This window comes from Telmatherina bonti, assembly GCF_933228915.1.
Source record: "Telmatherina bonti genome assembly, chromosome: 12".
Classification (NCBI taxonomy): domain Eukaryota; kingdom Metazoa; phylum Chordata; class Actinopteri; order Atheriniformes; family Telmatherinidae; genus Telmatherina; species Telmatherina bonti.
Genome location: NC_136610.1, coordinates 32,435,709 through 32,463,649, shown reverse-complemented (window position 1 = coordinate 32,463,649; position 27,941 = coordinate 32,435,709). Strand labels below are relative to the sequence as shown.

Sequence of the window (27,941 nt, the reverse complement as noted above, 5' to 3'; positions counted from 1 at the left end):
AGAAGATTTGTCGTTTGGAATCTTAAAGCCCACATGGAGCCTTTGTGGTAATGTACATATATATCTCAAAGACCAGATAGAGGCAGAAATAAGCATCGCAGCTAAGAGGAAATGTGTGTGTTTAAGAGTGTGTGTGTGTGTGTGCACTTTTTGTCAAGGCTCTTTTTCAACAGGTGGTAGCTAGGGACTGGTGTATAGGCGGCTGGAAACAGCGAACATGCTCCACAGTGGAACTGTCCGTCTCCACTGCCTTCATGTACTTGTTGAGGATTGCAAATATCTCATTGTTGAGGATCTGGTACTTCCTGATGCGGTCCGCCATCTTCTTCAGGGGCTAGTGAGGAAAACAAGAACAAAAAGGAGTACCATTATTTCATTACAGCTTTTTAAAACGTATTTAAGGGATTCAAAGCATGTTAACTGACATGGAAATGAAAATAAACCAAAATTACGCATTGGCTCCTTTCTATATGTAGACCCTGGTAGATCAAGGGAATTTAAAACAATGTATAACAAGAATTACAGTCAAAGTAAAAGATCCTCCTCACAAGCCAGAAGTTAACCCTACAAAGCCAAATATATATTTGATACATACAATTTCTAGATGTTTGGCATCACTTTACAGTAAAAACTTTACTCAAAATCCAGTCGAACACAGTCTGATACTTGTCTTCTGCCCCCTAACGGACAGCAGGAAGCAGGAAATTACACTATAAGAGTTTTGACATATCACGTCACATGTCAAATACCTCCACAACATTATGTTAAAGAGCCAAGTAAAGACCTCATATTTAAAAAAATTTTAAAAAACTTTTCTTGGCATTTTATCATAGGCCAGGCCTGAAAGACATTAAAAATACATTAAAATACTGAGGATAGGAGTGATTAGTATTACGTCTGGTTCTTCTTTAGCTAACATTGGAGTTTTATTTGAAATATTTCAAATGCGTTTCAGTTCTTATTAGAGACTATAATGTTGCTCTAATTTCCATTTCATTAACTGATAGTACCTACTGACTGAACAGTATGCATCTATAAAGTACTATACAGTCACCTCTAATGGAGGCTCTGCTTACTTTACTACTTACACTGGGTTTGACCATGAAGATTGTGAAACAGTCCACGTAGAGTCTTAGAAATCACACAGATGTTTAGTCTTTTTAAAATTGTAAAGTAAAATATTTGATAGGAAAACAGTTTTCTATCATGTGTTTAAAGCTTTTATTGTATAAAGATGCTGTTGGTTGTAAAGTAGCTGCGTTTGTCATGGCGATAGCTGCAGAAAAGAAACAAGCCCCGTGTCCATAAATGTGTAAATGAGGCTGAATAAATGTAGCCAGAAGGATACGCACCACGTTTTTGATGATCTCATCCTTGCCGTCCTGCCTTTGGACTTTGAGCAGGTGGTAACAAAAGTCAAAGAGGTCAAAGCGACGCTGCTGTCCGAGCAGCACAATGATGGCGCAGCCTGCCCAGTTCAGCCCGTCCCCGAAGCACTGCCTGGAAGGCAAAGCACAAACGGCGCAGATGAGTTTCCACCAAGCGAGGCACAAAGTCTAAAAAAAGGCTGTGACAAGATTGCATAATTAATTGTGCAACAGACGTTTGCCTCTGCTGACACCAGAGCACCTGTAATGTTTAATCAGCTGTTATTATGACAGAAGGGAGCAACATGAAACAGACCCTGTCTGGATGTGAAGATACACGGCTCTGCACTTTTTACTTATTTATATTCGGCTCAGTGAAGCGAAGCATGTCACCACAAGTCGACATGTTTCAATATCGGAGCACGCAAACGCAGACACAGCAGCATCAGTGTGTTCTGAAAAATCTTCTTCAGTTTTTCTTAAGATAAACCTGATTTCCCTCCAGACCAGACTAGGTGTACGACCCCAATTCCAAAGGAAGTCAAGACTTTGTTTTTTTTTTTGTTTTTTTTAAACCAGTCTTCAACTCTACAAACTTAAACGTGATATTTAATGTTTAAACTGATAGACAATTCTTTTTTTATCTTTGCGAATATTTACTCTTGTCAAGAGGAGGTTAAAACGACCAGAGAGGGTGCCAAACGTAGGGCCCAGGGACCAAAACTGGCCAACTAGAGGGTTCGACTGGTAAATGTGGGAATGAAATACAAAAATGAACTGCAATATATAATATAAAACATCTCCAAGCAGGGGGATAACTTGATTTATATTTTATAGTTTTATTACATAATACATCTGACTTTATTTAGTATTGTACGGTGAGTGAGATCAGGTGGTCCAGGGTGTACCCTGCCTTTTGCCCAAAGACTGCTGGGATAGGCTCCAGCTTCCCCGTGACCCTTCATCGGACTAAGCGGTTAGGATAATTAATGAATGAATGAAAGTATTTAATGCAAAAAAAAAAAGTTCAAATAAATAATAAATTAAATTAATAAAAATGATTAAAAGTGAATAAAACATACATTAAAGATATAAAATAAAATAAATAAATATATAAATGTATCACTGAGACTAAATATTGCTGTAAGTTTTCCTATTTATAGGTCATTATGTTGCTATTTTACCAGTTTGGTCTACTTGAGATCAAATTGTGCTGCATGTGGCTCCTCTGAACTAAAATGTCTCTGACACATAGCCTACAGACTTTACTTACTCTGCTGTGAACTCGTGGGTGCCAACAGGAATGCAGTAGACAAACTGCATGGCACTCCACAGACGGTGGAACTCCATGCACTCATCGACATGCATCACACCGTTGGTGGGAGGAGGCCCACGCCACACGCCGTCCTGCAGGAAGCTGCGGATGCGAGTCAGGATGACCTCAAACATGGAAAGGCCGCAGCACAGACGCTCTTTGGTCAGCAGGTCACCCTCTCGTGCAATGGCAATTTGCTGGTAAAGAGGAATAAAAATGGAGATTTTCTGCAGCCGAAGAAGAAAGGAATTGATGTTTTTGTCTGCTTTCATGCCAATCACTCATCCCAGAAACAGGGGTGGGGGGGGTCGGACTCACTTGTGGGGTTCCCAACCTCTCAATCAGAGGCACAAGGTGGAGAGGGGCGTACTTAGCTTCCAACCTCTTCATCCTCACCTCCAGACGCTCCCCCTCTTCATAAAACACACAAACACCAAACGTTACAGAAACAGTTCAAACACGTTTCCATGTTTCAGCTAAAAATAAAAAAGTCACAAAAATCCCCCAAATATCCAAACTCTGAGGAATCTGATGCTTTCTGTACCTTTGATGTAAACTCTGGGTAGAATGTTCTGGAAGGGGGCAGCATGAAGCAGGTCACAAACTTCCTCCTGGGACTGTGATTCAAGCACAATGAAAATCATAACAAAAAAAAGAAGACTGTTTTATTCCATGAACTTCACTCACTGGACACTCACACAGCATGCCGGCAGCCATAAAGTGGTTTTGATTTTGCCAAATTGCTTTTTTTCATATCAACATTTGACAATAATTAAACCACAATAAGAAAACTGTAGTCAGTTCCATATTGTAGGTGCATGCTGAAGTTTCAGATTATGTGGCGCTGGAAAAGGACAGCGTGACTACGTGGGTGGACACTTAGAATTTGTCACAGCCAGCAAAAAAATCTCATGCAGCCAGCCTGGCTTTGGAGCAAGTGATTAAATTTACAAACATCTCAAAGAGCTTTAATGCTCTTTTTTTTTTTTTTTCCGCTATGTATTTAAGCTACATGAAATTAGAAAATAACTATCGTGCCAAAGTGGTTGTCATGGTGCTTATAAGTTGAAACTGTAAATCGAACTAAATGCAGTAAAGCAGCCTCTTGAAACCTGAAGAGTTACGGACGAGAAGAAAGAGCCATGCAACGACGAAGGCAAGGCATGCATCCAAAACACACTATCATACACACTTACAGGCAGTCCTTACTACCACACACACACACACACACACACACACACACACACACACACACACACACACACACACACACACATACACCTATTCACATAAATAAGTCAGTAGAGTCAGAAACAATGAAAGGAGAGTAAAACGGTGTTGTATGCAGGCATTCCAAGTAACATGCAGAGGATAATTTGGAGGCAACAGTAAAGAATTTAGTAAACAATTTAACCAACAACCAACTAGAAATGGACTATCACCTCCTCCATGGAAGACAAAGACATTAATATTCTGCGACAGAGCAGCCAAATGTGTGACTGTGCCGAATCTGAATTTAAATGGTGGGGTTTACAAGGGAAAATTAATTCCGAGTGAAGTTGTAAAGATAGTCCTTCTGCTTCCATGGCTGTTTGGAGGCGTAAATATGTGTACCAAAACACAAAAGAAAGAACAGCAGCCTAAACCAACAACAGATGAAAGAAAAACACATTTGGCTCATGTTATGTTGATACCAATAACAAGACCTAAATCCTTACCACCTGTGGTAGTTGCCAGCGTGTAATGAAAAATAGAGTTGCATTTCAGAAAAAACCGCAGGATCAGACACACCTGAGGGCACAATGACTGGGAGCCTGATGGTTTCCAGTACTTCATTTAAAGACATAAAGTCATAAAGTGTGTCAAAACCTTCAGGTACCCAGTACCGGTCACAGACATGACAACTACTTATTACTGGTCCTTCTCACTAAACCATGCAAAGGGACCACAGAAGGAATAATCAGAGGAGCTGGGAAAGCAAGATTAATCAGTCATTATGACAGGAAAGTAGAGAAATCAACATAAAGTGGGCAGCAGATTGACACAGGAGAGTTATAATAACATTACAGCATTAGGGGATTTTGACACTTTCAAAAGACGTGTCCTACCAGGGCTTGCTCAATGAGCAGGCAGAAGAGGATGGCGTTCCCCACCTCCCTTAAACTCTGGAAGACATCCGTCTTTAGCTCGGCATACTCAATGATATCTTTGAGCTGGTGATGGAAGAATTCCAGGATTCCTGGCAGAGCAAAAATGACAAAATACACCTTTTGGAATTACCTCTTATTGACAGTCTTACAAATATCTAAATTATCCAAAAGTCATAAATCAGCTAAGCTAACACTATCTCATTATCTTATGTCACTGCTGCCAGGTCAAACAGGTTGGTGTCAATGAGTCCAAACGGCCGCTCTGACCCACATTTGGGGAGAGCCCTGGCAGCAGAGGGTAGGAGGATCATTAACAGAGCAATAAGATCACAAGCCATAAGGCAGGCACAGAAGTCCAGGTACAGAACATCAGTAATCTACAGATTACTAAACCCTCTTCATAGGGATAATCCATTTGACCCAGTGAAATGTGCAGATGCACATGCAGAGATACAGGTCAGGCAAATATAAAAAGATGCAACACCAGCTCGTTGTTAAAACATCTTCAAATAAGGAGCATCTCACACTAAATTGTTTACACATACTTTATCTCTTTCAAGCAGAGGAAGCACAAACCCCAACGTTTCTCTGATAGCTCACTTACTTTCCTATAGCTGTATTTGAAGGTTCATATAGTGAAGTTTATAAAGTAGTAATTGCTGAATTGCATTCAAGTAAATCTGCAAAACAGTGACTGAAGTCAGTTATGGCTGGGTGTAATTCACAACAGACAGAAGTAAAAGGCTGTGAAATGTATTGTTAGAATTTTTAATCAATAAATAGAAATTTTTCTCGGTCACTGTGTTAAAATGAATCTGCGGCTGCTTTACTGTGGATTTATATTCACTGTTCTATTGAAATTTAAGATTCACATTGAATTACAACAGGAAATCCAAGTTCATAGACTGGTTAACAGCAACTCTTACAACTTGTCAATTACTGGCATCTGTTTAAGCTACTATGAGAAAGGAGATATTAGATATGGCAAGCCAATTTGACATTTATTCAATGCACACTCCTCTCATAGTACCTTTAGGTAGACTTCCACATTAGATTTTCCCTAGTTAAAATTACATTCTTACTTGTCAAAATTGTAATTAAAAATATCCTCAATAACATTTTTGCTTGCAAAACCTATATTTCAAGATATCTAAGAATAGAATTGTACAAGTAAGAACCAACTTTCAGGTGTCTACAAATCTTTACAATTCTTAAAGAGGAACTATTATGTGCATTTCAGGCTAATTTATTTTATTTATTTTTATTTCTGAGACCAGAAGGTCTGGGATTGATCAAGTTATTGTCACAAATCGTTTTATTTACTTCAGACCGACCCTCTCCGTAGGCTGTCAGATCAGCCTGCGGGCAAAACGAGTGGATTGAGACTCTTCCGCATTAAGCCCCGCCTCCCGCCACTGCACTACATCGGGAGCGCGCACTGCACCTGCTTTCGCCGTCATTGTAACATCTCATAAACAGAAGGATTAGGCTAATATGAACTCAATAAAAAAACAAAATACAATGTCAACACATAGCATACAGCCATACATGTTGGAACCTGAATCAGACCCTGAAAACGAAGTGGAAAACAGCAACCCACAGCAACGAATGCAGCAGGATGTCTCTCTTTGGTAAACTCACCAGCCATCGTTGGAAATAACTTTATCCCACGTTTTCCACCCGCCTGATGTATTTGTACATGCCCTTGTTAACCAGTAGAAGGTAACCAATCACCGAACCTTATCCCCCGGGACGTCACAAGGATTTCCACGTAGAAAAAACTCTCTAAAACCACGCGTTTTTCGTCGCCATGGAAACCAAACGGCGAGAGTGCTGAAATTCAAACTCAAACTCAAACATGCGTTTAGGTGATAAAAAACAGTGTCGTTCACATGTCTGATGAGGATTCAACACTGTAACACTGTAGAAAGCTCAGAAAACTCCAAATACCATAATAGCACCCCTTTAAGTAGTCACTTTTAGCATATATTAGCTTGGCTAGATAGGCATTTATGATGTCTTTAATTCAGTTATTCCTAGTAAAAATGAAAAGATATCTAAAATGACATTCTTACTAGGACAAATGACGTCACATTCCCCATTCATGTGTAATGGGTTTTTCCTTCCGTATATACAAAATGACATTTGTCCTATCTAGAATACACATTCTGGATACCGGAAATAGAATTCTTACGAGGACGAACTTTAATTTATGATATCTATATTTTAATTGCTTCTAATCATAAGTTTCATTTCAGACATCAGAAATGAAAGATCATTGTAGATATCTACAAAATAATCTCTAACCTCTATAATATAATTTTATGAGTAAATCTTTTATTACACGTGGATTTTTACCAGGAACAATTAGGTTGTGGACATCCATAACTTCCTTTCTTCCTATCTGTTATAGCAAGTCTCTTTTTAACATTTAATAGCAAAACTGAATTTGTTCTGCAGACATCTACTATTCAATTCCTCCTATTCAAAAATAACATTTCAGATATCCACAATTAGTTTGTCCTAGTAAGAATTCTATTTCCGATATCCAGAATGTGTATTCTAGATAGGACAAATGTCATTTTGGATATCCGGAGGTAAAAACCCAATACACATGAATGGGGAATGTCATGTCATTTTTCCCAGTAAGAATGTCATTTTAGATATCTGAAATGTTCATTTTGACTAGGAATAATGGAATTAAAGATATCCGAAATACATCTCTAGCCAAGCTAATATATGTTAAAAGTGGCCACTGATAATGTTTAAGAACGTGTAGAGAATTGTCTTAACTCTTGAATGTCGTTAATCACAATTCTCAATGGGAATATTGTAATTCTGAACAGCAAAAACACAGTTAAGACAAGCAAGAAAATGATTCTGACTGAGAAAAATGCTTTCATGCTAACTAAAATAGAAATGTGGAAAGTCAATCACTCTTTTTTATGTTAAAATGGTGCCTTACCATTCTGCCTCAAGATGACTAAAATATGCTTGTAGGTATCTGCAACTGCATTATTCCTAGATATTATTAAAATTTTAGATATCTAAAATTTAATTATAACAAGACATGTTACCAGGAATTGACATCTGTAATGGCATCTTTACTGGTAAAAATATAATATAGAGGTTAGAAATAATTTTGTAGATATCTAGAATGTATTTTTCATTTTTGACATCGTATATGAAAATTATGACAAGAAACAATTAAAATCTGGATACAATAAATTGTAGTTCATCCTAGTAAAAATTCTATTTCCGATATCCAGAAAGTTTATTCTAGATAGGACAAATGTCATTTTGGATATCTGGACGTAAAAACCCATTACACATGAATGGGGAATGTGACATCATTTGTCCTAGTAAGAATGTCATTTTAGATATACTAGATTTCACTAGGGATAATTGAAAAATTATATTTAAAATGATTATTGTGACTAGTAAAAAAATTAATTACAGATATCTGAAACACATATCCCATCAAGCAAATAAATGTTAAAAAGGCTTGCCATAGAGGTAAAGGGGACCTCTGATAGTGTTTGTAACTTTTGCTCTGTACTAACTCTAAACAGTCCAACCTGTATCTTAAATGGCAAATTATTTTACTTAAACTTAGAATGTACCCTCTTCTGAATGCCCTTACTTTAAGCTAGCAAGTGCATTTACACATAGCTTACTTAAAGTGGTTTGTGTAGTAGTCTGTGTTTTAATATGATTTTTTTTTGTGTGTGTATTTTAATATGTTAACAAAAATAAGGCATATAACTGTACATGTCTCTTCCTCCCTGGTTATCACTGATTAATACAACCAGTAAGAAGATTTTAAATTAAAAAAAAAGCATCAGTAGTAATGCTACAACAGCTAATGCTAGCAAGTCTTGCTAACAGCAGCAGGTTTTTATTGGAAAAACAAAACATTAAAATAAAAAAAGTTACGTTTTTTGGCGTTAAACCTTCATCCTCAATAAAATGTTTGCTTATAACTGGAGAATTTACAAGTTGTACACGTTCATAAAATACAGAAATTTATTAATTCCAACTGAATTAATATAAATGAATAACTTAATGAATGAACGTAAAAACAAAATAAATAGAATGACCTACAAACTAAAGCCTCCAAAAAATATATTAAAATTACATAGCAAAATAATTAATTAATGAAAAGGTTTTCATTTTCAGAAATATGGATAAAGTTTTGATTAACATCTTTTACCAAATGAAGGTGACATTTTTACATTTATTCATTTTCATTCGGTTTCCTTGTTTCCTTTTGTTTAACCCTTACCGCCTGGATTTATTACCAACTGTATAAAAAATGCTGGAAAATAAGGCAAAAAAAGGCAGAGGGACTGGAATATAATAAGATATTACATATTAAATAAATCAGTAATAAAAGATCGATTTAATAAATCAATAAAATTAAAATAATTAAAAAGTGTTTTTTGTTAAAGGCATCAATGAGTCAATGGTATTATATTTCCCCCTTTTCTCCCTTTTTTTCCTCTTCATTTCTAATATCCAAATGAAGGGCCTTGATCATTTGAATGCATGAGATAAAATGTACATCTATCACATGCAGCCCAGGTTAAAATGTTCACTTAGCTACAGAAAATATACTTCACTATACATTATACTCTAATTCCATGTGTAAGTGTATCTCACTATCAAGTTACAGTACAACGGAGCAGAGTAAATACTATTACCGGTAAACTTAATACAACAGCTAATTCATTGTGCCCTCATATCCATTGCAACATATCCCTGTCTTACGTATTCATACACAGTGACATTTGGTAACAATGGATCTCAAACAAGGATATTTTAGACTGTTGCTGCCGATTAGCCTGGCTCATCCATATAGTCATGTCTTTCCTGATTTAAATATGCAGTGGACATAAAACAAACTAGAACATTATCAAAATAAATATTACATGAAATTAGTTGAATACAAATAAAAAGTTCCTTGAAATAAACAAGTTGTCCAATTGAAAAACATTTCAATATACTACATTAATATAATTCTATACACTTGCAACAAAAAGTAAAGAAATTTGTGTTTGGTTGATTAAATCTCCTTTTTTAATAATATAACCTGTGAAAAATGTATATTAGTTGTATGAGCTACACAGCTAAACATGTGGTTTTTACTCTCAAAAATGTGCCAGGTGTGCACAGGTCAGATATGCAGGGTACAGCATGAGAAGGAGGTGCCAGTTTGACCTGGTTTTTTTTGGATCTCCCACATGCCAGTGGGGTCTCTGACTTTTAAAATGAATAGTGTAAAAAAAGTCAATGTGTGTGTTTTTTTTTAAATTTTTCCTTATTACAGCGAGAGAGTGTAATCATCCAGTCCACCAAGCAAGCAGAACATCACAGGGGATTTTATATCATTTAACTGTGCTGCTCATTCAACACAAGCAAGATCTTACAAACTATACCTTGTAAAGGTGTTTAATTAGGCTTTTGACCAAATATTTATTTTGTTTTTTTAAAAGAAAATTATCACTCCATAATTACTCTAACTCCTGCACACAGAGCTGATATATAAAAAAAGAAGACAAATTTAGTGAATGAAAATGATGAAAACAAACATGAATGTCATGAAAACAGGTGTAAACAACACAACAGTTACAGATTGAATTTAGCTCACCTGGGGAACCATACTCATGGCGTGGTAAGCGGCATATCTTAGGCATGACTTCAATCAGAGTTTTTACATACTGCAATATGGTCCCTTGTAACTGCGGAGAAAAAGAAAAGATAGATCATAGCAAGAGAAGGAAAGAGAGGGTACGAGAAGAAGAATAATAGCCATGAGAATCCAACACATTGCGGGGAGGGTGGTGTGGTATTAGGGTTGGAAAATGAAGATAAATACCAGACTCTTGACAATCTTAAGTAGCTCTTCCATCACTACAGCGATGCCTTGGTAACCAAGGAGGCGGCAGATGGTCTTGAAGTGAGGCGGGCCAACAAAGTTTCTGTAGGAGCTGTATATATGGGAGTAGGCAATGTTCAGAGGCTGTGAAGAAAAGAAGCAAAAGAGGAAAATAATTAATCATGGGAGGTTTCCTCTGCACAAACACTTTTAAAGCTTTCATGGAAGTCTAAGTTCAAAGCACAGAATGGCGCCACACCTTGGACCCGTACAGGTAGTAAGGCTGCACATTTGCTGGCTTGTCTCTTTGAGGCTCCTGGGTGAAGGGAATAGCTGTGCGTACAAAGCTGAGAAGAGCAAAGAAAAACAACAAAAACAACAGTGAACTTCAAAAGTAGTATAATAAAAAATGACTTATGCAAACATGAACCATCAAACCGACCGATTTGTGGATCCGTTGTAGCAGTAGTTGGGGAGAAAATCAAAGTTGAGCTCCCAGAAGACGTGGAGCGTGATTCGTCCGTAGGGAGCGGACACGTTGTGGTTGGCTTCCCGGAACATGGCATCAAAGCTGTCCAGGGTCATGTGCTTGGACAGGAGCCGGTGGGTCAGCCTGTTGATCTCAAGGAGCCACTCCAACTCCTGTGGAGACATTAAGATAAAATGAAGAAGGGTAAAGTAAGTAGGGCTGGGCGATATGGCCAACATCTCATTTCCCGATATAACTCATTTTATATCCCCATAACGCAGTGTTTCTCAGTTCAGGTCCTCAGGCCCCCCTGCCCTGCCTGTTTTGGACAAGATCCTCCTCCAAAACACCTTCGTCAGACTATTGAACTTCCTCATCAAGTTCTTTGCAGCCTGTTAACAGGCCCTATATTTCATTCAGGTGTGTTAAAGTAGGGTTGCCTGTAAAACAAGCAGGGCAGTGGCGCCTGAGGACCGGAATTGAGAAACACTGCCATAATGATATACATAGCGATAAAATAGTTTTTTTGTGTCAGATATCAGTTATGTGCCAGATGTGCTTGGCAACGGCAGCAGTGATTTCCTTCAATCTGCGGGGACTAAGGCCATATTATTATGTATTTATTTATTTATTTTGTGTTCTTAGCTGGTTTCTTATAGGTCTTAGTCTTGTTTCATCTAAAGTTCTGTTACTCCAGTGTTTTCCTCATGAGGATCCACCACGCTGGGGGCCTTGCCTATTCAATTTGCCGGGTCGTTGCCATGGGGATGGCCTCTGACAGGTTGGGCCCTGTATTACAGCCATTTGGCTGTGGTACAGATCGGGGCCAACCCTGAGTCGTGGCTGTTCCAGTGGTGATGCACCCTATGGTTATGGGTGTGCTGGCCCCTGTTGTGACGGGATCCCCAGGACATCGTTTCCACACAGTTTGCCAGGCCAGATGTTATCTCTTTTATGTTTATTCTTTTACTATTATTGTCGGTTAAAGAGACAGAATTACTATTTTAGAAAATTCATCAGGCAACATGAGATGTGAGTGTGTGTGTGTGTGTGTGTGTGAATGATGATGAGTCTATTTGTTTTACTTGTTGTTTTAATATATGTAAAGCACTTTGTACTGCTTCTTGTATGAAAGCATACAAATAAACTTTGATTTGATTTGATATGACGTTCCACAGGTGAATACCTGTTGCAACGTTTGCATCTAAAGTTTATTCTGAGCGCTTTCGCCACCACTTGATGCTGCTTTTGCTCGTTGACTCTATTCTTTATTCTGTATTCTTTATCCTGATTCTTGCGCTGGTGATAAAATGAGTTTGTTGTGTCGGAGTTGTTGGGACTCTGAGCTAGTCTGTTGTCGGTTTTTTAATATCCAAACTGCATCCATTCGACAGAAAATTCACCTCGTTTACGAACAAGCTCATCGGTTTTGGTTGGCAAGTCATCTTTTGGTGAATTACCCTGCTCTGAAATGCGTCTGCTACCGCCTATGTTTGTTTATTTCTTGCAGCGTGCATGCCAAAAAAATGCATCTAGACATAAAATACTGCAGTAAAGCACCTTATTGTGGCGTAAATGATAAAGCCTCATATGAAACGACAAACATGTTCTATCATCCAAACAATATATAACGTCATATCACCCAGTCCTAGTACACAAGCAGAGGAAAGAGCTCATCTTCATCAACACCCCTAATGATCGTCTTACCACTATGGAGGTGAGATCCTCACTCTCAAAGCGACTGATAGCATGGTCCAAGGACTTGTACATGGCTGCTGAGATCCTCTGGGTGATCAGGCGGTTCAGGTCAATTGATCGACCCAGCAGCTAAATATACATGATAGAAAACGAAACATGGAGTGAGATAAACAGGACATATATCTACAAATTGGGAAAGACTAAACGAGCAATGGAGGATCATTTTCTAGTACCTGTACATGTCTTTGTTTGAGCAGTGTCTCATAACGGTTTGATGGAGGGTATGGGATGATAACGCCATAATTCTTACACTCTGCCCTAAAGCGCTTGTCCAGGAGGACGCTGTGGAGCATAACAGATTGGATTCAGGAGAAGAAGCTTGCAAAGACTGCTGCAGGATCTTCCATGCACCCCCAGCAGCAAGAATAAGAGACCGCTGTGTTACCTTCCAGCCATCGCTTTGTAATAAGCAAAAATCTGATCTGCCAACTTGTAGACAAACTGATCAAAGCAGAGGTTCACCTAAAAACAAGAAAAACAACATGAAAACCCTTCTTCTGAAATGCATTTCAGTCCAACTAGCTGAAGCGCTCTCACCTCAGCCTCGATTTCATCATAAAGGAACTGTTTCTTGAACTTGGTGAGAGCATAGTAGGCACTGTCGTTATACAAGTCTAGAGGATAGAGCACGTATCTGGAGGAGGGAGAGTGCAGGTTAAAATACCACCAGTGTTTCTGAGGAACAGACCAAGTTTGACGATCAGCTTCTTACTCCATCATGGAGGGCTCCTTGGTCTCCAGGATGTGGTCAGTCAGGATCCAAGGCATGGACATCTCAATGGGGAACTGGATTCTGCGGCCCATGGTCAGCTCCAGGAAGAACTCCCTGAACCACAGCTGGGACAGGTCACAGCACTGCTGCAGGGCCTCTAAACAGCAAAAAGACCAGAACGCAGAAGATAAATGAATTACTTATGAATTCCTACACTGACAAACACATCAGCTCGGTTTAATGCGATGGGGCTGTAAAAACAGCATGTGCTCCGATGTTCTCTTTGAACGTTGCCGAATGAAGCCTTGGCAATATGTATAAATCATCTCATCTGCACAAAAACACTTAAAACATTAGCTGGTGTGAAATCTAGGATGAGACTTTCAACTCACCGCTGAAGTTGAGCAGATGTGTGAAGAAGAAGGACTGCTTATGGAAATCTTCGATGGCCTGCACGATGGGTCCATCGAGGCTGCTGCGGAGAGTCTTCTTTGATCCACTTTTATCTGCTATCAGGGATTCCAGCATGGTGCGCACCATGTACAGCTGCAGAGGAGGCGGCAGAAGAAAAACAAATATTATTCACAACAAGAGAAGGAAAATATTTACAGACGAATCCAGCAGCCATTTTGTATATAACTGTAGCAGCCAGTGTTGATTTCCTTGTATCTGCTACCACCTGCTGACACGGATAGCAACGTGGATACCGGGACTGACAACGATACTGGTGTTGCTGAGAATCTTTTCTGGTCAAGTTATTTGTTTTTTATTTCATATGCATCAGGCATCGGTGCACAGAAGTAAACTTTATCTCCCAGAAACTGTTTAACACTAAACGCTTGTATATAAAACAAAAATCTCTTGATAATAAAGTTATTTAAAAAAAAAAAAAAAAAAAGATTCAAACTGTCAGGTTCTCTGTTTTGTCGGATATTTTGTCTATACTTGATACGTTTGCGTTACTGGTCAAGTTGTTTTTTTCCACTCCAGTACTTTCCTCCATATTGACTGCCGTCGCTTCTCTGATTGTGTCGTCGTTTCTATGGTGATTGACCTTGTGTGGGTAGTCAGGGCCTCAAACTGCAGGCCTACAGTTGTGGTGTGGACCTGGTCTACGCCGATCTAGGTGGTTTCCAAGGTGACAACCTCTTTCGTCATAGATGGAGTGGCTTTTAATGTGGATAGATTATTGTTACCTGACCTGGTTCATCAGTGCCAAATCAAATGTCTATTTATGGTGTTTGTTACGGGTTGGTTTAGAGTGGCGGTGGGGCATTTGTGAGCAATAGGCTGTTCACACGACGCCGAAGCTGGTTCAGATGTAAAAATGAAAAAGAAAAGGTGGTGAAAATCTTCCATCTACTCATTTGTAGATCAACACTATGACACATGAAGATGCCTTTCTGAATTAATTTTGCATGTAGCATAAAGTTCATTTGAGGAAGGAAAAAAAAAAGTTTGTAATTCTATAAAAAAAAAAAATTAAAAAAAAAAGCACAAGAAAACTGTCACGTGTGTGTGTGTCATTAACTTGTCATGTGTTTGGTGTCGTTTTGGTCTGATGATGGCTAATTTTGCATATGTACATTCAGAAGTTTAGAGAAGGTCAAATTCAGTCAAACCAATAAAAGATTTTAGTTAAATTCAGGTACATTCTGACGTCATACAAAATCCTGAATATCCGGAACTTCTTGTGAGTTGTTGTTTATGAACAAACACCTCACCATGTTATGCTCAAAACATCCGTTAAACCTGCCCACCGACTTCCATGTGACATTGTGTCTTAAGTGTGGCATTAATGTCGCAGACCAACTCCCTTCCAGGTGTGTTTCTTGTCTCACCTGTGTGCTGGAAGGTCCTACAGCTCTACGAGGCACCTTGATGTCAAAACCCCCCTTGGGGTCTTTTTCTCCCCTCAGACAGGGGTCATTCGGAGGCTCTCTTGCCCCTTCCCAGTCGCAGACGGTCTTCCGAATTGCCTGGAGAACACTGCGGGAACAGGAAAGGGAATTAAAAAGGCATTTCCAGTAGTTTACACAGACACAGAAGGAATCCTTTTGACTCATTTTACCTGATGAGCACATTTTTCTTCTTGCGCACAGCCTGGCGCAGAGGTTCTCTCAGGGTCATCTGGGCAAAGTCCTGCAGAGCGGCGTAGATCGTATTCCTGATGGCTTGATTGAAAACAGACTCCATCCGACCCATCAGAACCTACAAAGGAAATTACACAGAATAATCATTATAATAGTGGGACAAACTCTGACTAAATGTAATACTTATGTCCAGGTTTCTGATTAAATTAATACATTTTAAAGTAGTTTTAAATTGTCTTTCGCCACCTGTTGTGTAGATTAATAAGAGAGCTACTTATGTGTGTTTTACCTGCAGCCCTTTGATCATAGCAATGACCTCCACAAGGGCAAACTTCTCCTCGCTGGTGTAATTATAGCGTGTGGCACGTTCATACTCCTCTGCTGTACCCGGGCAGTCTTTATTACAGAATTTATCCGTGGGATGGACCAGCTTCCATGAGTACTGAAAGAACATAGACGTGCTATAAATGAGACATGACTGATAGCAAAGTGCAATTTTTCACTCCTCTAAACCCACACATGTTGCATGCGCCTCACAAAGGTAATCAATCAATCCCTTTCTTCACTTACAACTTCCATGACATGCGTGCTCCACTTGGACAGCAGCTGCAGACCCCTCAGAGCCAGGTCGAATAGTTCTCTGTACTCTTCGTCCGACTTCTGGCTGTCCAACCCGGAGCCCGTCACCACCTCGCTGTTGCTGTAGCGCGCCAGCTCTGAGATGAAACGGATGTGATCGTCCCTGATCTGCACCATCTGCTCGCACAGGTTGTACTGTGGCGAGATGCTGCTCTGGGTGCATGTCCACCTGCGCACACAAGGGAGAAGATGGAGGGTCGGGGGCAGGAAGGAGCAGACGGCATTATGGCCAAAAGGTTGAGGGCAGTTTTTTTTTGGAGAGATGCGTCACACGGACAAGAAAGTAGTGCAACAGCTGAGCTCTCTTACTTGGATTTGTTTTCTTCATAGTGAGCGCTCGTCTCGATGTAGCGTGACAACTCGATCTGCATGTCTCCAAATAGCGGCACCACTTGAAGCTGAAAAGCATGATGAACAAACACCTCACCATCTGGTTATGCTCAAAAAGACATTTTTAGGATCAAAGAGATGCCAAAAAAAAGAAAAAAAAGAAAAAGAGAAATCCTCACTTTGAAGAACTTGTCAATCTTGCTCAGGTTGATCCTCTTTTTGGCGTCTAGTTTGTAGATATTACTGACATTCCCATCCATCAGGTACAGACCAAAGCCCATAACCTGACAGAAGGCGGAGATTTCTTTAGACTTGGCAAGAAAGCACCAGCTGAGATCTCATTTTCTGTTCCACGTTGGCAGCAGGTAAAAATGTAGTTACCTTAAGCAGCATGTGTTTCTCACTGGGTGTCAAGTACATTTTGTTTTCATAATAGTCTACGCAGATGTTGACGATGTCTGCCAGAAGTTCCTCATAGCCTGGAATCACCTCCAGTTGCTGGTGGAGGCACTACAGGCGGGGTGGGGGGGAGATACGGAACAAACTTCAGATAAATGGTCACAGCCAATCTGAAGATCTTTAATCATGCCCATTTCAGTGAGGTGCCAGAGCGAACTGTCACTCTGCATCTTTTTAAGCTGTTTATTTGGATTTTGAGCTATGTTGGGAATAATTATGACTAATGCATGAAAGATTTAGTTCAGATTTCATGCTTATATGCTCAGTTATTTTGCTCCCAGAAATTTGTATTTACTGAATTTCTTCTCATCTCTGCCAGTAAAATGTTGCCTGTCCCACTGGCTGCAACACAAGCCAAATAATGACGTATCCACCCCCGTGCTCAGCAACTACAGGTATTTATATTTGTGCAGTTCTTTTTGTCCCCTCCCTGTAGCCAACATCAAGTTTACAAACTTCATCAAATTCATGTTTGCAAACTTCTGAAGGGGAATTTGATGAAAAAGAATTAATGTAAATTACAATTAATATAAGCTGGCCATTGCATGTAAAAAATACTGTCAATACTGTGATGATTAGATCTCCTGAGAGATGCTTTCTTTAAAATAATTTAAGCTAAAAATATTCCCATCCACAAAGGGACTGTTTTGTTTTTTTTTTATCAACAAAAGTCATTTAATTTTAGCCCATTTTTTCCCCAAAACACTTAAATAATAACATTGTTGACCAATGTGCTGTACACTGCAGGTATTAATTAAATCCATTATGTTCGAAACATATATTTTGACAAAGAGTCATATATAACTAACGTGTCATAAACACAGTTATGGCATCATAACTGAGGAAACTGATTATGATCTAGTTAGTAAAATACAGCCATGGGAAATATATACTGCTTTTTAATGCCTGGTACAAGTAAAGGTACATCTGCTTTGAAAATAAAGATGGTCTAATAATTTTTCATGGCTGTATTAGTTTTGGTTAGAAAAAGTAGATTAATTGCATAATTGCCAGTTTGCTAAGGCTGTACACAGGAAGTTAGTCCTGTGACATCATACGCGGCAGTTTTGATCAAGTCATTTCCCTGACTCACCTCGCCTTGCTAAAAAGTTCCTGGACCATTAGTTTAATCATTAGAAACATTATTTTTTTAAAAGGTTATGTTGATATTCTTTGAAAAAACACAAAAAACGCCCTGAATTAGCATAGAAATGCTGGATTGCATTGGAGAGTACACATTCAGAAACCAAAGAAACACCAGACTAACCTGAGTTATCCTGTTGTGGTTGGCTAAAAACATTGAGAGATTCTGGGATTCCTGAATGGACTGAGGGTCAGCCATCTTCCTCAAAAACTGAGCAGCCCTAAAGGCAAAGGAGAAGTTAATTGACCTATTCAAGAAGACTAATTCTAAAATAAACTACAGACTAGGATTTCATTAATTACGTCTAAGTACCGTTTGTAGGCAGAGTGGTCATTCTTGACACTACACTTCATATTCTTGAGTTCGTCCAGCACCGCAAACATGTTGATGAATTTTCCCAGAGTGAGCAGATAGGCCTCTGACACGAAGTCCTTCCTCCTTTCAGCGTGGCACAGACGCTTCACTTCACTACAGAAGCGCTCGATGGCTTTTCGCTGAGAAAACAAGCAGGATAAAACGGATTATTGATCATATAATCAACAAGGATCCCCTTTTTAAAAAAAAACATTCACCTCTCAATCAAATATGAAAGACACCTTTTAGAGTTCACAGCGACAAAACAAGTGCTTTTGAGACTTTTCCCCAGAGCTGAAAGGTGATGCAATGCTTGTTATTGTGACAGAGTAAAAGAATAATGCCTAATTTTAATTCTACTTTACTATTTCTTTAACTCTAGGCATTGCATAAGACAAATATATATTTGATTTGGCTTTTAAAAACAGAGAAAAATATTCTCTATTATGCATTATCTGGTAAAAACTTTCTTATCTTTCCAGGTTTACATCATAATCAAACCAAAACTCACCTGGAAGTACATGAACTTCATGAGCTTGGTCACTTCAGGCTCTAAAACCTCCACAGTTTTCTCATAGATCTCCACTCTGTTGGGTTGCTCATTGCATTTCACCTAATAAACACAAGAGGGCGCTGTTAGCCTGAATTTTCAGCGGCACACAAGTTTAAGTTGTAATTATACATTTTTGAAGAAAATAAAAATAACAATTAAAATATCCTAATTTTATTTTGTGCAGTCCTAAATGTCTTGCAGGTAAAAGTTCAGGCCTGTTTGGAAGAAAGTATTTCTTTATTCATTATAATTAAACTGGAATATGAACTGTATCCAATATTGTGGTTACAAACACAAGTTAAGGCAAAGCAGAAGCACAAGCCCATCAGATGAGATTATGATTCAAGGGATGGTGTTGTCAAGTTTAGCAAGGCAACGCCCAAACTTCTTGTCTAACAACTTCTCTCTGGTTAAGTTTCATAAGGTTTGTTTGACTGCTGGAGGAGCTCAAACAGAAAAAAACATGTCATCTGTTAAGATCAGTGGACTGTGTCTTTGTTAGTTTGCTGGGAAAAAAAACAAAAATAAAACAATCTTAAATGAGTAAATATATAAAAAGTTAATTAGACATCACTCTAACCTGGGGAATGGCTCTGGAGCAGCTTCTCCACGTGTAAAGCATCACAGCATACTCGTGTCCTTCCTCCAGCATCTCATTCTGCACAAACAAACACAGGCATTCATTTTAATGTAAAATTCATTATGATAAAAACTTCAGTAAATAAGTTTCCTTCTATCTCTTCAAGTCTCCATTTGCTAAAAGTTCAAATTTAATATGTTTTGTGTTACAAGAAATAGGAATAATGTCAGCCATGTTATGTCTGTTCATTTCTAAATATGTAGTCTCACAAAGTCTGTCATACAAATCTGTATTATGTAACATAGGAGGAAGCATTATTGACTGTTTTGGGGGTGTTTATAATAAGTGTTGATCTAACGCAATTAGCTAGCAAAAGCTATGTGGCTAAGTTAGCTAAGGCTAGCAGAGACAGGTGGCTACTAAGGTCAGGCAAGTGTTTTCTAAAAGCTCCCCTTGGCAAAATAAATTTTCTCAGCACAGTATCCAGCACAGCATCCAGAAGATCAGTCTGCTTGCTCAAATGCTGGACAAGACAATTAAAAAAAAAAAAAGGTCAGGCTAAGTGCTAGCTGTTAGCTACAGTTGTGCTCATATGTATTCATACCCTTTCATTCAAGAAAAGGCTGAATTTACAACAGAACAATAACCAAAAAAACTGCAAAAATATAATTTAGTAATATAAGACACTGTTTTTTTTTTTTTTAATTTAATTGAGTTGAAGAAAGAAAAAACAAACAAATAAACAAATTGGTCCTGGACAAATTAGAGCATTTTTCTGTTGAACAGTGGGACAAAATACCTGTCAACAGGTGCAGAAGTCTGACTGAGAGGAACAGAAAACACCTGACTCGAGTGGAAACATTAAAGGATTGTTCAACTAAATATTAGTTTATGAGTGATGTCATATGTAATAAATTATCTTATTTGTTTGCCTTTTAAAAAAAAGTTTCTATTTAACAAAAATTAGGAAATAATGATTTTCCATGATTTTCATAAAATTTTTATTTATTATTACTTTAGTCAATTTCAGCTTATTTTACAGGCAGATGTTTTTTTTTTTTCCTTCTTTAATGAAAGGGTATGAATAAATATGAGCACAACTGTAGTAGCAACTAGCTAAGGCTGACCGAAAAAGTGAATCCTGCCTGCTGTAAACCTAGAGGAGCAAGAGCAAGCTAGCTGCTAGCCACCTGTACAAAGTCTGGATCAAGTAAACAGCCACTAACTGCTTGTTTAGCTAGTGGAGCGACAACTAGCCTTTGCTAGCCCCTGGCTAACTAGTTTGCACTAGCTTGTCATTTCATAGCAGTAGAAAAGCAGGCAGGGTCATATTAGCATTATCATTGATCTAATTTAATTTAATAAGCATAAAGTTGTACAGCTTATGTTTAATGATGGGGGATCATGGGATATTTTTTTTAATGATAAAAACCTTCAAAATGTATAATTCTGTGGGACACAGATGAGTTTTTAAAAGCGGGGCTTAGTGTCTGTTTTTACTGCTGGGATTTCTGGAAAGCTGCCGGTCAACACAGAACATGTCAAAGATGTGAGATTAGTCACTTGTTCCGAAAATTGATGAACATTTTAGCATGCTGCTTGTCCTGCTCTAATTTTTAAACCGGCTGGCATCGGCTTCAATGACTTCCAGATAAAATAAGGTTAAATAAAGCACTACTTCCCTTCTTTGTGAGTCAAGTCACATTCTCCATTCATTCACCGTCACTGCAAAGAGGTTTAGCAGTTCAGTCTGCCTGAATCACCAGTGTGTGAGTGGAATGTGCATCTATACGAGTGTGTGTATGTTTGTGTGCAAGTGTGTCCTGCCATGGCTGTAGCCAAATCCTGACAATTCACATAAAAAAAAGGATCTTTTAAGAGCATGATGCTGTTCCCACAGTTAGCTTTCTGTTCACTATAAAAGGAAATATTAATCTGGAGCATAAAAATGTTAATTTAGGTGGATAAAAAGACAACACAACCTAAGTGGTATTTTGATTCTTGTTTTTTTATTTATGTTCAAACATTGTTCTCACCATGCTGGAGTGAACTGTGGCTTGTTCTATGTAACGGGCGATGCCAGTCACAAAAGCATTCCTGTCTTCAAAGTTGGTGTCAAAATTAGCCTGCGGAGAGACAAAGGAGTCAGAGGCGTGCGCTGAAAAGGCCAGAGCAGCCAGCTGATTATGGTGGACGGCAGTGTCAGCGTGTACCTGGTACATGATGGAGGAGGGAGGTGGTTCGATGCATGGCTGCTGGTCCGGCAGGGGCAGCTCCTCCAGCAGGTCCACGTTGGACAGAGCATCCTCCAGGGTCACGTGAGTCGTCATGGTAACAAGCCGTCACTCAAACAACACCCGAGTCTGAGAGAGGAGCAGAAAGACGGGGGAGATGAGAGGATACACAAGGAGGGATGAGGATATCTGCTTGAAAATCCAGCTCAGGGGTTCCTTCGGCAGCTTCAAAGTGGGGATTTGAGGAAAGATTGTGGGCTGGACTTGACAGATTCTCTACCAAAACTGCATAGAATCTATTAGCAAATGTCCTGAGTCTAACTTGGCTTGTAAACAATGACTAGTGGATCCATGCACACTTGGCTGAAAGTAAAGAAAACCTTTGCCAGAGACTCATTTTCTCCCACTTTTGGCAGCAGAATAAGCTCAACCATCATAAACAGGTGAAATAATCTCACTTGTTTAAGCTTTTGAGTTGAGGCATTCTGAAATGCCACTAGTTTTCAAAGAAAACAGGGTCAATATATGCAATGAAAGACCAAAACCACTATTCAAACCTACGCCTTAGATGCAACATAAAGAGATAACATCTGGAGCAACTGAAAAGTGTTATGTTAACATGTCTAGACGACTTCATTTCCTCTTCCTTGAGACTTTGTTTAGGCTGCACGGTGCAGCATTTCTGTCTGTTCACCCTGCACCTGAATCTCCTCCCATCTCACCATATAACACTCAGAGGGAAGCAAGCGGTTGAGGCCCCACTGTTTCCTTTTTAGCTTCTTTTATTTGACTACAGGCATATTTCAAGCGTGCAATTCTTGAAATGCCAAAACCTGGAAATGTCACTGATCTGACACAAGTGAGGAACGCTCTGACAGCAGATGACATTTTCACAAACACAAAATGCAGCAGACCCAGTGACAACGTCGTTTGAAACTCTGAGCTAGATGATCTTTTCGTTACTTTAAATAAACTTATATGAACAGAGAGATATGTGATTAACACATCCACATGGTTAAAACTGACATTATTAACGATACGCTCCTCAAACTGAGCAGAATCAGCAGCAGCTCAACCAAAGCGATGTGTATTCGCCCATCCCAGATATCACGCGGCTCTCATAAATGCCCGTTTCACATCTGACCTGGTAGGCAGGACCGACAGCACCAATAATCAGCTTAATAAACAGACAGAGCCAAGCAGACCTGAAAGGGCCAGCGGAGAAAACAGGCAGATTTAACTCTCCTTGCATCATCATCAGAAGGAAAACAAAGTGAACGGTAACAGTTTAAGCCAGAAATATGACATTTAAAATGAGCAGCTCGTATCATAAACACAACGAGCCACATTGTTGTTGGTCACGCTAGCATGTGCATTTCTATTAATGCTCACAAATGGTCCGTTAGGGAGGTGGGTGGGGCTTCCTGTCATGTCAAACTGTTACATTTAACACATACTTCAGGTTTTAAGGCGTACAGTGAGCCATTCATCTCAAACCGAACAGAAACATGACTGACACACAGATACCATGTATAGATAATGTCATTTATCAATGGTTTATTGACAGTGTTTCATATTGCCTCATCTGCCATAATGTGCTTAAAAATCTTGAAACTCTTTTTATTCATGTGCTTGATGATGGCGTCTTGACTAACTTTAGATTTCTAATCCATCTTCTATGTTTGAATGAGGAGAAATCATCTTGTGTAGCAACAATAATGCCAAAGTTAAAGTCATGTTTGTGCACATTTAAGGTGAAATATAAGTCAGTTGCAGAAACATAAAGTTTATGGACTCGGCTGTGTTTTCTGGATGCTCAGCACCGCCTGCCTCTGATTCTTTTGAGACTTGGCTGGTTATTTCTGTCTGTCCATCTCGCAGAAAGGGAATCAGGGGTTTTTGTCTAGTAGACAAACATTCTCAGTGCTACCAAACTCCCATTTGTGCCAGGGAATACAGACACGGTATAAACCCCGGGTTTGCTGAATAAACTTTCCCAGCCTGTGTTCAGCGGTTGGTGCGTCTGTGTAAGTGTGCACGCGCATCTCTGCAAAGCAAAGGGCCCCTTCATTACCCCTTCGGGCTCTTGGTAACGAAGCTTAGCCTGTATCACAGTGGAATGACTCAAAGAGGCCAAACAACGCGGGAACTCAATGCCAAGAAATACCCCCAAGAAAAATCCCCCCCCCCCCTCCCAAAGCCTATCTGACATTATGACTCAGATCTTGGGTCAGATGGTCTGAACTGTGCATGTGTGTGTGTGTGTGTGTACAAGTGTGTGTGTGTGAGGAACTCTGGATGAAACTAAAATGAAGACAAGGATTGTGATAAGATGATATAGTGTGAATGAAGTAGCTTTCAATGAAATTAAAAAAAAAAAAACACACCCCCAGCATGTTCTGCTACTCGATTTACCCTGCCAGAAGTGTGTCAGCTCCAGTGTCACACTGCTCAATGGAATCCACCCCCCCGGGCTAATCTTGCATTTGTACACTCACAATAAGAAGAGATGCGATCAGTCTGAAAATGAAGGAGTCTTGAATATTCACACAAAAACAGTCACTTATAACCCATCTGCATGCACATTGCAGCTAGTGTGTGTGAGTGTTAACATGTGCAGGTACTTCATAGTTGGTTGATTATCAGTTTTAGATTATTTATTAGTTTATTTTTGAGAGATATGCAACTTTATGAATGATTTTTCTTTAGAAAAGTCACACATTGTGTATGTAATGCATCTGCTTTTGTTATTTGTATAATTTAAGGTAACTCTACTTGTAAGTGTACATTATTAGGCATACAAGCTTTGCTTCTGCCTATTTTGTTTTTGTTTTACTTGATTATTTTTTTGGGAAATGGACAAACTGATTGTGACTGATACAAACAAAACAAACTAAACTAACTAACTAACTGTATCAGCAATCAGTTAAAATTGCTGTTGTCTCATGATTCCCATGATGTCATGCTCTTCCTTTGGAACAGGAACAATGAATAGAGGGAACAAACATCAGGTTGGTTTACGCACACGTCGAGCAGGATGTGTAGAGAGGAATAAATAAAAAAACTAACACTGGCAGCTTTTATTTTTTAGTATTTATCAAATTATACCGCACCACAGATTTGTGTACATGTCATGGCAAATTAAAAGAAGATTAATACTGAATAACAATACCAACAATCTCTGTTGGCTGTTTATCTCTGCTTCCCCTTACTTGGACCGGTAGCAGTGACATTGCTGACTTTATGCAAATGGAGATGATAAAAGTAGAAACAGTTTGTCTCGGTCAAGTTAAGGCTGGTGTAGAGGTGCTACAACTAAACGGCCATGTTTAATGATTACAGCAAAAGGTGCAAACTAATACCGGGTTCCAATAAGCAAAACTGGAAAAGTTCTCAAATGATTGTTTTTTTCCCAGTAAAAGTCTAAAACATTCTGGAATTATTCATAAACTCCAATTTATCTAATTTGCTGAAGTTCCTGGATGCTGACATCACCGTTTAGATTTAATTTTATCCAAAAGTCATATTTTAAGTGAGCCAAAACAACAACATATACTGTATTACCAAAAGTAATGGGACATCTGGCTTCACATGCGCATAAAGTATATTATAGCTTACATAGGGTTAAATATGGAGTTGGCCAACCCTTCACAGCGATAACAGCTTCGCTCTGGCAAAGATTTCCATCAGGTTTGAAAGTTTATTGATGAAAATTTTAGCAGAAGCATGTTTATGACATTATATACTGATGCTGGATAAGAAGACCAACAATCAAAGTCACCCTAAGGGTGTTCTGTCAGGTTGACCTCAGGACACTGCAGGCCAATTGTGTTCCATCCATCCATCCATCCATCCATCCATCCATGTTCTTAACCATTTGGAAGCTGGAACCTATTCAAATGCTTTCATCCACCTCAAACTTGCTCATCGACGTCTATATAGACCTTGCATGAAACACATGCAATTATGTCCATAAAGCTTTAGTCAATGTGGTCAAATAATGTTCTTGATGTTGCATTCGGCAACATCAAGCAAAATAAATGGGCTTCCTTTAGAGCTAATAAATCTAACCTATTCAAACACTTCCTAAACATATAAATTACCTTAAAAATATTTAAAAGTTCACTGACCCTCCCCTAAAAAAAAAAAAAAAAAAAAAAAAAAACTTAAAAAAAAAAAAAAAAAAAGAAAAGATTTTAGAAATCTGTGATTCCACAATTGCAATAGCAGCATATGCTTTAAAATGGGCTCTTTTAGTCTTCTCCATACTGTTCACACATTTTAAAGTCTATAAATCCATTTAAAGTTTGTCTTTTCAGTGCTAATTTATTAAAATGGTCCATTCTGCGTGGATCACAGCAGCATCATTACATCACTGTTGCTTTGTTAAGGGCCACAATGCTCATTTACTAGTTGGAGAGTTTGCTTCGGGGGCGGATTCATGTTTCATGTGATAGGTGCACGTAAAAAGAAAAGAAAAAACACAGCTGTGTGCATGCAGGCAATTGTTTGAAACGGAAGTAGGTGAAACTGTGATGGGTTACAGGCCTGCATGGCTGCAGGTGTCATGGCTGTGAAAGCGTCTGAAATGCGAACTGTGTGGCCTGTTGGTCGGATGGATCAACTGGATGGTAGATCCAGCCTGGAGGGGGGGAAAAAAGGACGGAGACGTCCGAATTATTTCCCACGTTACCAAAACGATCATCTTTTCTTATTTTATTCTATTTTCCCTATGCGTAAGGCGCCAAGCTGTACGTGCTCCATCATCCATCAGTGCACTTGCCAAACAGGAACCCTCTCCTCACCCCACCCATCTCAGTGTGAGCTACGATGCCGATGTTGGCTAGCGGGGATCCCATTCATGTGTCAGAATAACCCGAAACGCACCGTCCAATTCACGCACGGACATTTCTCGCGGATGTATCTGTTGCTTTCTTTACGCACACGCAAATAAAATGACAGAAAATATGCAAAGCTTGGCAATGAAATAAGAAGAGGGTGTGTGTGTGTGTTTCTTTTTTAGAAAAGAAACCAGTCCTCCAGTCTCCAGCCATCATCACTACCCAGCTCACATCCCCAGCGCTGCGGCTGCATCCATCGCTACGTTTCTGCCACCTACCTGAAACTCACATGTCCGTCTGGCGACGAACTGGCGCGCGGACGGTGTCGCGATCTGCGACGGCGATCCGAGGATTTCTGAGGATATATATAGTTTTAAAAAAAAATATATATATATATATCTTCGTCTTCTGTGTCGATTGATGCTCTAGTTTCGCCCAGTACCAGCCCTGTGCTAATCCACCCCACACAAAGAGCAGAAAATGGCTGCAAGTGCATAGTCTTAAAGGGACAGTGACAGTGGTGCGATGGGTGATGATGAGGGGCCCATGTTGATCTCTCTCATCCGAGTTTTCATTCATCTGTTAGTAAAATATATTAGAATATTTATAGCTAACTTGTTGAGAATGAAACTGATCTACATGAGCTATGTGTCATGAAGGCTTTTCTGCCTGTTTCTTCATTAAAATTGAAAATTGGTTCTCAGTCGACTTATATGGTTAAATAAATGTTAATCAATTACTTTCTTTGACTTAGTTTTTAATGCTCAGAGGTTCCTGTCATGTGGTGTGTGCTTTTTCTGCCATTCTGTTCTTGATTTGTCGCTGTGTTTGGATCATTATCCTATTGCTCGACTCAATTTTAGCCTAGCTTTAGCTGTCAGACAGATGGCCTTACATTTAACCCTATAATACTTTGGTACATAGAGGAGCTCAAGGTCGACTCAATGAATGGAAGGTGTCCACTTCCTGTAGATGCAAAACAAACCCCAAATCACATTTACACCACCATGTTTTAAAGTTGGCATGAGGTACTTGTCCTCATATGCTGTGGTTTGTTCCTATCAA

General features: G+C 39.1%; 1 protein-coding gene across 1 annotated transcript; it reads right to left on the bottom strand.

The window, feature by feature from the left end:
- Positions 1-166: 166 nt before the first annotated feature.
- cyfip2 (cytoplasmic FMR1 interacting protein 2) lies at positions 167-22,131 on the bottom strand (the record flags this gene model as incomplete). Its single annotated transcript, XM_079249714.1, has 29 exons — positions 167-334; positions 1,353-1,500; positions 2,641-2,879; positions 3,001-3,095; positions 3,227-3,299; positions 4,791-4,921; positions 10,483-10,573; positions 10,711-10,854; positions 10,970-11,057; positions 11,153-11,352; positions 12,887-13,006; positions 13,111-13,219; positions 13,323-13,399; positions 13,475-13,571; positions 13,650-13,806; positions 14,042-14,195; positions 15,491-15,638; positions 15,721-15,860; positions 16,032-16,184; positions 16,313-16,550; positions 16,691-16,779; positions 16,891-16,995; positions 17,093-17,221; positions 18,438-18,534; positions 18,627-18,808; positions 19,180-19,281; positions 19,802-19,879; positions 21,838-21,927; positions 22,015-22,131. The coding sequence occupies 29 exons, from the start codon at positions 22,129-22,131 to the stop codon at positions 167-169; spliced, it is 3,759 nt and encodes a 1,252-aa protein (XP_079105840.1).
- Between the last annotated feature and the right edge of the window lie 5,810 nt (positions 22,132-27,941).